This window comes from Fringilla coelebs, assembly GCF_963513975.1.
Source record: "Fringilla coelebs genome assembly, chromosome: 3".
Lineage (NCBI taxonomy): Eukaryota > Metazoa > Chordata > Aves > Passeriformes > Fringillidae > Fringilla > Fringilla coelebs.
The window spans coordinates 97,362,454-97,374,638 of record NC_140030.1 but is presented as its reverse complement, the minus strand read 5'-3'; the positions used below and the strand labels follow the sequence as shown (position 1 = coordinate 97,374,638).

At 41.0% G+C, this 12,185-nt stretch overlaps 1 protein-coding gene across 1 annotated transcript in view; it reads right to left on the bottom strand.

The window, feature by feature from the left end:
- The window catches only part of PCSK2 (proprotein convertase subtilisin/kexin type 2), a gene marked incomplete at its 5' end in the record, with an annotated part of 109,369 nt that overhangs the window by 80,400 nt on the left and 16,784 nt on the right, over positions 1 to 12,185 (bottom strand). Inside the window, one exon of the mRNA XM_084202012.1 lies at positions 7,142 to 7,246. Coding sequence (XP_084058138.1) covers positions 7,142 to 7,246 — 105 coding nt within the window. The remainder of the gene's footprint in view (positions 1 to 7,141; positions 7,247 to 12,185) is intronic.

Genomic DNA, 12,185 nt, shown 5'->3' with positions numbered 1-12,185 from the left:
CAAACCTCCTTGCATGGCAGAGAACTGGATGATGAACCTGAAGCCTCCATCTAAGATTTGAGAGGGGATGGCAAATCTTGGACATTACATTAATTTATATCATGTTTAGCTCCACAGAAGTCAAAGGTTTTGTAGGAATCTGGGATCCCTGTTGTGGTGAACAAACAGTGCAGTTTTTTCCCTTCACTCACAGTGTCAACAGCAGGATTACAAGGGGGAACTGGTCAAGGGATGACCCTTTCTTCTGCTGCTGCCCTTTTGCTTTCAGAAGCAAACCAGCTTTCTTCTCAGATGGAAAAAGCATCTTGGGATACCTTCCAAGCTTTTATTTGTTTTACCAGGAAATCAAACTGGTCAGGAATCTGAGAAATTAAGATGTGGGGCATGGAGCAGGAGGAAAAATGCCAAGAATTGCCATTTAAAAAAACCAAATTGTTAATTGCTCTTACTGTTTTGCTCCAGGGACAGAATGTTATTTGCCTTCAGTAACAGAAGGCTAGAGAAACAAGTTACAGCTCCACAGCAAATACAAAGGTCTGAACAAGGGAAAGCTCCAATGGCTCCTAGTCCTTGTGTCCCCAGAGCACTGCATTACACACTGGCTAGAGAACTACAGAGGAAAACTGGGTTTTCCTGACCTTATCAGGCAGATTTTAATTTCTGCAAAGGGGAAGATTTGTGCTGACACCTAAGAGAACAAGACAAAAGCCCAGCTAAAACCTGTCACTAATGTCCTGGAAAAGGCCCTGACAATTGACTTACATTGTGCTGCCATTGCTAATGGCTGCTGTGCTGCTTCTTCCCAAGCTGCCATCCATCCCTCTTTCTCCCTGTTAAAGAGGACCCATGAATGAAAAATTAAGCTCTGGCAGCACTGGACAACCCCTGCCTGGGAGTGGGACAGAGGACACTTCTGCATTCACAGGCTGCAAGGGTCCAATCACAAATAAGCTGTGAAATCGATCCTGAGACCTTTGGGGTCCAATCTGGCTAGCTCTGGATCCCTGGTCCCTCTCAATCTCACAAGAGCAAAAGTAAAAGACGGGAGGCGCTCTTTCTCCTCGGGATGACCACCCCATGATTTATTGTGGAACTCCTCTAGGGGGTCAGGGAGAGGTAAAAAGAAGTTGATTGTGTGATGGTGGGAGATTTTAAACCCAGGCAAAGAGGGGTGGAGGAGAGGAGCCACAGCCATTGGGATACAAGTGATGGGAGGGGTGAGGGGAGGAGCACCCTGGGGAGAGACCACCACCACAGGGGCTTTGGGGAAAAACGGAACAAACCACATGATACAAACATACTATTCAGTGCAAAATACCAAACCCTGTGCAAGTCAGTCACATTAAGGGGGCACATAAAGGATCAACAACAAGAAGCCGGTCACATTAAGGGGGCATGTTAAGGATCTTAGGCGAGGAAGGAGATGAAAGATTTTGATTGATTCAATTGAAAGCTTAAACCCTCTGCATTTACAACCCCTTTCTTATCCTTGTCCCATGAGACAAGCAGTTTGGGAGTACTAATAACCATGGGCATCTGGTTAAATACCCCTGGAAGAGCTCTGCATCCACCCTCCTCAGATTCCTGGATTAGCACAGCCAAGTCTCCCTTTCTAATCCCTTTCTGAAATGCAACAACTTGCATCACTGGGATGTTTCTTTCCAAAGAAATCACCATCTAAGTACCAAACTCACTCTCAGTGGAAGATTTTCATTTAACCTTTCCTCCCTCCATACATACATACTTATTCTCCCAATAGCATCACAGATCCACTAGCACAAAGATATCAATAATGGGACTCAGCTCTTCTCTGTATAGTATAGCTTCTTTCCTGAGCAGGATTAATCTTGGCAGCTGTCTGACAAAAGAGACTGTGTGGGAGGAAAATGGTTTTATCTAAAACTTGGAAAAACCAAAATAATCTTTGAGAGGAAAAAACTATGTTTCAACCGTTCTCCTTCAGTGGAAGACTACTAACAGAAAAAAATCACCAACAGCAAAAATACAGAAGTATTGATGAAAAAGGTAACAAATTTTTTCTTTCCTTTTATTTATGTGACCACTTTTTAAAATGTTTACATAATAATAATGCTGAGACCGCAGCTGTATTTCTAATACAGGAGACCAGAAGGTAAGTCAGCTTTGAAAATAACAATGAAACTGTACTGGGTTTGAACGGCCAGGTTTTGGTAGCAGTGGGGCTGCAGGGGTGGCTTCTGTGAGAAGCTGCTGGAAGCTTCTACCATGTCTGGCAGACAAGCCCTGAAACACAGACTTGCCACTGGCAAGCCTAGAACAATCAGAAATTGTGGCAATACATTTAAGAAGAAAGAAAAAAAAGTTATTGTGCAGTTGTAATTGCCAGAGAAGAGTGGGGTGAGAACATATGGGAGGAACAACTCTGCAGACACCAAGGTCAGAGGAGAAGGCAGGGCAGGAGGTACCCCAGGCTCCTGAGCTGGCATTCCTCTGCAGCCTGTGGCTCAGACCATGGTGAGGCAGCTGTGCCCTGCAGCCCATGGAGATCCATGGGGATGCACAGATCCACCTGCAGCCCGTGGAGGAGCTGTGGGTGCCTGAGAAGAGGCTGTCACCCTGTGGGAGGCCCATGGAGAGAGGAGCCCACGCTAGAGCAGCCTGTCCTTGAGGGACTGCACCCCAGGCAGGAGTGACCCCACTCTGCAGCGGTTTGGGGAGGACTGCTGCCCATGGGATGGACTCACACTCCAGCAGTTTTCAGCAGCTGCTCATGAGATGGACTCAGGCTGGAAGTTTGTGGACAACTGTCTCCTGTGCGAAGGCTCCCACAGTGGCATGGAGAAACAACTCCTCCCTGAGCAACCAAAGAAACCACAGGTGGTGAACTGACCATAACCCCATTCCCTGTCTCCTTGCACTGCTGGAGTAGGAGGTAGAGCTGGGAAGGAGGGAGGGGTGGGGGAAGGTGTTCTTAAGGGTTCATAATCCTGCTCTCATTTGGTTAGTGTAATAAAATCAATTCATATCTCTACCTACGGCCTGTATTGCCCATGATGCAATCTCTCCCAGTCCATATCTCAACACATGAACCCTTCATTATATTTTCTCTCCCTGTCCCACTAGGAAGGGGAGTGACAGTGAATTGGCATGCACCTGGCATCCAGCCAGCACTGGCCCACTACAGAAGCAAATCCCATGGTTGTGTTTTCCTTTAACTGTGGTGGAGCAGAAAAGGACTCCATTTCCCATCCTGCCTCTACTGTACTAACAAACAAGGCAATATGAAGTATCTCTGTATTTCTGACTCACCTTTCCAGGGCACTCACACTGATAAACATACCACTAGCCCTCACTATTAAAAGCAAAGCTTGGTCTTACAGAAGCTGTTATTTCCCCTTATTCACAGGGAAGTCTCTCTAAAGGTCCCCTTGCACTGAGGCTGTGTTGTGACCCGCACCTATGAAGCTACAGATTTTATGTCAGTGTGGATACCTTGATTCCAGTCTCTCCAGCCAGCACACGCTCCTCCATGTCCCATCCAGCTTATGGACTCCTCCACTCCCAGATAATGCTACCTTCTCGCTGACTCTGAGCTTTTGTTCCAGCCTGTCCCACTTATTCTCTCTTCACATTCACACTGATGCCTGGTCCCATACTACTCTGGCTCCTCATAGCTTTAATTCCACCCAGGGCCTTTATCCTTGCTGTCACCTCCTCCCAGCTGTCTGCGCCCACGGGTCAAAGGGCTACTTTTCAGTCTGCAGCTCCAGGGAAAAGTAGAGCAGCCCCTTAAATGAAGTCTTCCAAGGACAAAAAAGCCTAATGGCTGACCTTTTATCTGAGACATTTCTGCTAAGGGAATAAACAGAAAAAAAGCACACGAAAATGCAGTTTCAAATGAAGAATGCTGGAGATGTTGCTGAAATGTCTTAGCTCGTTTAGAATTCCAGCTTAAAGATCTAAAAATAGTAAAGGGAATCCCTCCCCTCCCTGCAATTCATTTGGCACCAAAGGTATATAAGCTAAAATAACAAAATAGAAGTGCACCTGGAAACCACAGAAATTTGCAACTGATGCAAAAGAGTCAAAGCAGACCTCTCCTGAAAGGTTCCCCATACCTCAGATAATGTAATTTAAACAAAACAGCTTCCATTTGAAGCAGTTTAGTTCACTGTGGAATTTGTCACCTTGACAGTAAGGATCCCTGGAAGGACAGTACTGACAGCAAAAGCCACGGTGCCTCATGCACCTGCATTTTTTTCTTGAACAGTTCAACAGGACTGTTCTACAACACTACATGTACCTTCATCCACTGCCAGTACTGCTCCAAGCTTCAGCAATATGAATCTATTAAATAATGTTAAAACCACTGTATTTGAGATGGTTCTTCAAAACAAAGAATAGTTCTTGCTGGACTTCTAGAAATTCAATATCATTCCGCTTCCACCCCCTTGACTGCCGTGATGTTTATGACATAACTGCTGTAATGTTTGTAGCATAGCTCTAAATTATTTTGGTTCAAACATACAGCAATTTTTACACAACAAAGCATTTTTGAGCATTTTAAAAGACATGCAGATCATGGAAATGATGCAGTAATCTGTTCGCACAGTGCTGCGACATCTGTCTTAGACTCCTGAAAAGCTGACATGGATCCTCAAGGGACTTCCTTGATTAAAAAACATTAATTGAGTGAACATCTGTGCTGTTTTCAAGCTAGTAACTAAAATTAGTTGGGCATTGTAACCTCCTTTAAAGTGAAAAGTATACAGAATAAGTGCAGCCCACTTTCTCACATTTGGGTAGGGCCAAGCAACTTTTTGCAGCAGCATTTACCGTAACGGTTCCTGAGTGATTTTTATAGCCTTGTGGTGGTAATTTTCTTCCTGGCTAGCCTGAAAACAGGAACATTTTATTATTGGCTTCACACATCAACATATTAACCATGACAGTGCTGACATTTGTTGCTAAGTAAAATTGATTGTAAATGGTCTAGAAAGCTGCCATTACATTTTGAAATTACTTTTAGAGTTTGAAATTAAGTACTGTCAACACAACTCATGTTTCCATATATACACAAATTTAACAGGAATTTTTATGGCTTCACATAGAAAAGAAGAAGGGAGATTAATTTTTTTAATTGCTCTCAAACTGTATTACATAAAGTAACTGAGCTATATGGTATCATAAGAGCTCAAGGACTATTCAAAAGGACAGGCTGGATGAGAAAATGTCATTTTACACATGGAGATGAAACATTGCTTCATCCCCCTTCCATTTTCCAGTGCAAACCATGAAGTCAGAATTCACCCAGGCTCATCCTTTTCCTCATATGGCAGATATTCTCAATTATTTAAACACAGCTTTATTCCCTGATGTCAAAGGAGGGAGCCACTGATATGCAGTAGCACAATGAGGTGGAGATTATCAGGAAAAATGAGATTTCACTGCATGTGACAGAAGCCAACTGCAAGTATAGAAACTGCAAGTATCAGATGACTACAAAAGGGACCATCTCTGAATGAGAAGGCAGATTCACTTAAGCTGCTCTTAACAGCAGTGTAGACACTTAGTCTAGAGGCATCAATGCAACAGCCAGTCTGAAATTAGTACAGGAATGCTCAGACATGTAATATTTGGCTGCAGTGAGAATTGGTGGTTTCCTACAAATATCACGGGTATTTGTAAAATTTTCAGAGACTTATAGAAATATTTATTTTCAAAGAGCATATGGAAGGACTCTGCACAGTGACTGTACCCAGCCACTACTTTTCAATGTTCTGACTTAACTGTGCACTTTTTCTCTTAAATTTTCTCATGCATTTTCTCATAAGTGACTTTACAAGACTGGGTGGTTCAGAGACAAGAAACACCTCAGGACATTTGCATTAGTATCCACTAATTGTGGATTTTCCACAGTGATTTACTTTCTGATCTCTGTTTAGTAAACAAAACAACAGAAGCCTGTGAATTTCCGTTCAAGGCAGGTTGGACACGTCTCTGCCTCGTAACCCCTCACCTGTATCTGGTCTCTCTTTACAGAAGGGGACCAGGAAGAGGTACCCTAGAGCACGCAACTATCAGCATCTTGGGACAGAGCAATGGAGCAGGCAGCACCTGGAACCTATGTGGTTCCCTCACATGGCTCTCAACTACAGAAGTCACCAGCCATGGGCATCCTAGTTGAACCTGGGCCTGGAAATCACCTGAAATTTCTGCAGAAGCAGGAAAGTTAAGCTGGGAAATCATCAGATCTTGCTTGCTCTGGTATCACAACAAGAATTACGATCTTATTTTACCTATTTTTCTCTTCTTCTCAAGTGTTCCAATAACACAAATCTGGCAATCACATTCTGTCTGGAATAAAATTGTTTCCCACTCTTCACAGTGCAGTGAATTGACATCTTAGTGAAGGATTAAAAAATAATCTATTTGCTGTCATGATGTCATTCCTTAGGCTGACCTACTTTCTTTGGGCAGTAAATATACTTTTTGTGCTACCTGGTCCAACTTCAGGCCAGTATCAAATTGGTGCAAAAACTCTGCATATAAGGAAAAAGAATTTGTCAGTGCCAGCTCATAGCTTTCCGCAAAAGAGGCCTTTTTCTCCTGTCTGAGAGCTTTATGCTTCTGAAAACTGAGCACACCATTCATAAACTGCAATCAAGAGGCTCTAAAAGAACTACTCAAGTTTGACAGCTTACACTCTCCTAGTAACTGGTGTTTATACTACTCCCTGAGAAGCAAAGAATCTATGGTGGTTGCTAAGAAAGTGCGACCATTCATACCACAAGGTATTCAGAGCTGAATAACCCATGGGTAGCAGGATTCATGGAGGGGACAACCAGGAGATGTACCTCAGATGGCTTCTCCCCACAGTACAGAGTGCACAGAGATGTTCTGAAGACTCTGGCATCACTGATTCTTACTGGAGAGAGGACACATCTCAGAGAATGTATGACTACTTCTAAAAGTGAAATAAAAATAAAAGCTGAGGCTATTTGGTAAGTGTATGCATATAGAAGCCACCAAGCTTGAAATGAGCATTGGGGGAAAAAATCCCATAATCATAGCTACAGATTTGATCATCACCCTGATCGCATAAAAAATGGTCTGTGTTACAAAGAAAATCTGACAGTGCACATAATGATGAAACACTTACCCTGGAGTCCTTTTCCAGACGAAGCTTGTGTTGAAGGCTGCGTCTTCTCCTGGCTTTAGCAAGACCATTGTGATAAAAAAAGTATCCAGATTCTAAAAAAGGGAGCTGAGGAAGAAGAGAGGGAAAAAAGAATAATGGAGCTATTGGCTATTAATAAGGATGACAAGAAAACTTTAACCTGTGAAGTGATTCAGGAATCTACAACAAGACTCATGAAGAGTTATACCAAAGAGCCCAAATCATTCTTGAGAACGCCACTTTTAAGGTTTCTTTGAGAAGTGCACCCAGCAGCATTAAAGCTGTTTGCTACAGGTTTACAGTGCATAACTTCATTTGGATGCACTTGGTACTCTTTCCACCTTACATTTAAGGTCAACAATGCCTATATTTCTGACAGGCACCCCAAATCACAAGAGGAAGCATTCCCTATTTCCTGAAAAAGCCAGAATAAAAGAACAAAATTAATTGCAAAAGATTTTAAACTCCAGAGAGCATCTCTCACCAAGACAGCCTTACATAAATGCTTTGCTGAGCTGTTGTAAAATACTCAAATTGACACCATAAGATGGAAGGCAGAAAGTAAAGAGATTTCCACTTTCAGAAAAATGGAGTTGGAATTTCTTCTGAGCACCCCAAAATGGAACATGCAAAGCATATTAAAAAAACAGACAGCCCAGTGTTCAGGTGGGAACAGTGTTCTGCACCTTTAATGTCCAATATATTTAAGGAGCAAGGAAACACCTCTGGAGGGCTTCCCATTATTAAATGCATTTCTCTCCTCATGACTGGCAGAGAGCAACTGGAAGGCTCACAGACATTTAGCTTTTAGAAGGCTAAAAGACATAGCGTTAGGAGAACATCATCCCACTTCCAGCACTTAATTAGGAAGCTCCACTTGAATCTCAAATGATCAGTTCTTTCCCCATTTGAACTTATTAGGTACATTCCAGTTGAACATTTAAATCTAAGAAACTAACTGCACATTTTTAAACTAAGCTAGTCCTAGTAAAAGTTGAAAAATGGTTAGGAAGTTATACATTAATGCTATGAATACTTCGACTTCAAAGGTTTGACTACCCTGCCTGTAAAATACCTTTTTAGAAGAGATATTCTAGAACAGCTATGACAGCCTGTTCCTTCCCTTTTTATTATCTGTACTTCATGATAACATAAACATCTTAGCAGGAGTTCAAAGTTCTTTACTGAAATACCAAGGCTGATGTCTAGATAGAAAAAAATGTTGAGAAAACCTGGGCTGAATACAGGTAACAGCATCATGCTGCCATAAAACAGATTCTGTTCCTGTATACATATACATACAGCGCATAATTATAAATTACCTTCTAAGAAACTACCTCCTGTTCCAGTCAATCTATCACTGTATCTGGGACACTTCCACAAACATAATTTACTATACATGGAAAGCAGTGTGGAAATAGGCAATTCTGAAAGTCTAAAATCTAGTAATTACAAAAATGAGGCAAGTTTGAATGGATTTTCTTTTTCTTCAAAGTACTTCTTTATGTTAATTGAAACATTTACTTTCAAAGAAATGAAAGCATTTAATTTTCATGTTCAAATTCCATTCTGTATGATATAGAAGCATGAAGTAACTTAAAAAAAAAACCAAAACAACAAGCATTCTGTTCTGATAAAAAGACCTCTTCTAAAGTGTTTATAAAATGTTAGGGAGATTTCATCAAAATCATTATGGTTCCCTGGAGCTGATCTGCATGGCTGACAGGAAAGTTTTTCTGGGTGAATAATCAGAGTATTTAGCTTCAGCTCCACACACCTGTGAAAAATACAACAGCTGAGGCAGAAGGAGAAAGAAGACTATGAAAGTTCACAGTAAAGGCCACCGAAGTCTCCTGCACTTTGTATATATCCTCAGAGTCAGAGCTATGAAAATTCAAATTCTGTCTGGGTTTAGGTAACTGTTTTAAAAAGCAAATTTACATTTAAAGTTGTATCTCACATCTTACCAACTGGGTGATCAAATATTTACATAATCCAGAGTTTGGTAATAGATCTGGCTCTCCACAAAAAGGCCCTTCCCCCACACTTAATACATTACTCTATGCCTCAAAAAATGCAGGGGAAAAAAATTGAAATAGGCAGATTACAAGTAACAGCTTGAAATCCAACCTGGTGTGCTATCCATTACCATCCTTTGCTGTCTGTGGCTCAATTAGCCTTCTAATTCTCTCCATGAAAACGGGCTACTTTTCTTCCTTTTATTTTAGTATCAACCATTAAAGTCAAATCCAGTCAAATATTGACCTTGATGTTCTTCTTTTAAGGATTAGGCTAAGCAATTTTGAAGATATCTGGAAACAGATAATAACAGATATTTGCTGTTTATTTTCCATATAAGGCCAGTTTCTAATACCTCTTAGCATGAAGCAATATTGCATATAGTAACCTTTTAAAGCTGGTGTATTCAAGTTTGACCATAAGCAATTACAATTAGTACAACAATGACCAGATTTATGGACAAAGTCATAAGATTGACTAAGATTATTCCATTCGTTCCACAGTTATCCCAGTAATCTTTGAGGAACACGGATATTTTATGGTTCACATGGTTTTTCACACCAGATCAATTAAACCCAGAGGGAGACACCTAGGAAGGCAGCTCAGTAAGGCAATACCTGAAAGACTGTGATCCAGCACTGTGGATTGTGAATAATTAATAGCAGAAAACAAGCAATTTTCAGAAAGAATCTAAACCCTGCAGTAAACCCTTGAAATCAATGAACATGCCTTTGGGAGAAATCAGACACCAGGGAAAGGGCCTAAAATGCCAAGCTTTGAAGAGGATTTTGAACTGAGATCTGTGAATATAAGAAATGACTGAAACTTCCAATTCTGAGGGACTCCTGCTACCCGGCCAGTAACTTATTGGTCCCAACCAAATGGAGAACACAGGCAGCTCACAGGAGGATTTACATTCCTACTATCAGCTACTCCAGAAAGTGTCTTTTGATTTGGAGCTACAGCAAAAGAGCAAATAGTGAAATGAACAGTGCAAATAATGAAGTGAAATGAAAGCAGATCTCCTGTATTTAAAACTTTGAAGAATCATCAACAGTATCTGCTCTGTAATGTTGTAGCTGTAAAGCTGGAATTGTTATGGAGTAAAATTACTATTCTGGCAGCAGCAGGCTCATCATGTACCATGGAATAAAAATGCAGTCAGCCTGGTGGCTCAGGTTCTTTTTGTAAGACAAAAGCAAAGCTTCCTACCCTCAAAAAATTAGCAATTAAGTAAGATAACTAATTACTGGAAAGCACTTTAACATTCAAGTGAGGAGGATTATTTAGAAATAGGCTTAGTTATTGCTTTGATGTATAAATATTGTCCATTACAAGGCATGACTGCCAGAATCTCAGGAATTACAAGCACTTCATTACTCGCAATATTTGTATAACAGTACTGGTGGAAAATACATACAAGCAAAACCAGAATCACAAATACAAAACAGCAAATAGAGCAAAACATTTTATATCCACCTGTCTCCTTCTTTTCTTCATGTTTGCAGCCTCCTTGTGGTTATTAATAACACTTTCTGAAGCAAAAATGAAATGTCTTTAACCCTCTTCCTGAAGGATGTGGACCAGAAAATAACTTTTAAAAATTCAGTGATCAACTAAATGCAGCAAAGAAAAACTCTTTCAGTGGAAGACGCTTAACTGAAAGCAAAATAGACTTGATGATCTTAGGGTCTTTTCCAACCTTAACAATGCATAATTCTATGAAAATTGCTAAGATGCACCATTTGGTATAGAAAGAAACAGGAAAAGTTTCAAATTGTCCACAGTTTTAGCACCAATATGTCTGAGGTATCTTAGCTCTTCTCAGGCTACTGCTGAACCACAGAGATTGAGGTGTAATTATTACTGAAATAAAAATGAGTAAGTTAAATTCATGGTTCTCAACCTTTTTGCACTCTCCTCCTTACAGTAATTCCCCAGAAAGAAAAGGGAGTAACTGTGTGCTGCCCTAGATGCCACTGCTAGGAAGATGTGCTGTAAACATGCAGCTACAATTCTCCTCTGCCAGGCCCAAGCATTGCTCCTGAGAGATACTATTCCTTGGTACTAAAAGGGAGAAAAATACATCCCACTGCTGAGCCTTCAACTGCTCTGAGAAGGAAAAACCAGGTATAAAGTAGCCTGCTCCTCAGAGACACTTAGGATGATCTAGGATGGGGCAGCACGCAGAGATAGTTCCCCAGAGCTGATGGCTCCCATCTGATCTTGTCTACTTGACAAAATCAAACTGCTCTTCTTTCTTGGTCTTGCCTTGAACAATACGCACAGTGACACCAGCTGCAGTTTTGCCTGTCACAAAGCAAAGAAAATCAATATCAGCTGCAAAGCAGTGCAGAAGTTTAAAGAAAAGCCACAGAAAGACTAAAATCAGATACTATTCCCCATTCTAGAACTGCAGCAAGTGAGACCACCTTGGGCAGAGCTAGCACAGAAAACAAGCATCAGCATCCCCTGACCAGAAAAACTCATCTAGTGAAGGTATTATGAAGCAGCAATAAATTCATAAGAAAGTTCCCAAGTCAAATTAAGCTGCCAGTGGCATCAATACTTTATCTGGCTCTCAGGGAGAGGTCCAGCATACACAGTCTGTCACTAGTTTTAAGAGGTAATACACAATACAAAAATAAAGATGAACACTGGTTCCAAGGCTTATCTTTAATATAAAATTTTACTGGCTCCTTGTCTTTTACATTGCATTTTACTGGCTCACTACAGAGCTCTACATACATATTAAGGTGCCCACAAAAAGCTTAAGAACAACCTGGATTGCCCCTTCTTGTTTTAATAGGAACTATCTCTGCCCAGCCTTCCCATACTGCCTTTCACACTAATGCAGAATACCTACAGCCCTCTGCTGACTTATGTGCATCATTTCCAATGATTTCTCCCCAATACTGTAATATCCTAAAACCAGTTTACTTTAATCTTTTGTTAAGGCTCCTCTCCCAAATTACTAATGGGGATAACAGTGTGCAACAACTTTCTT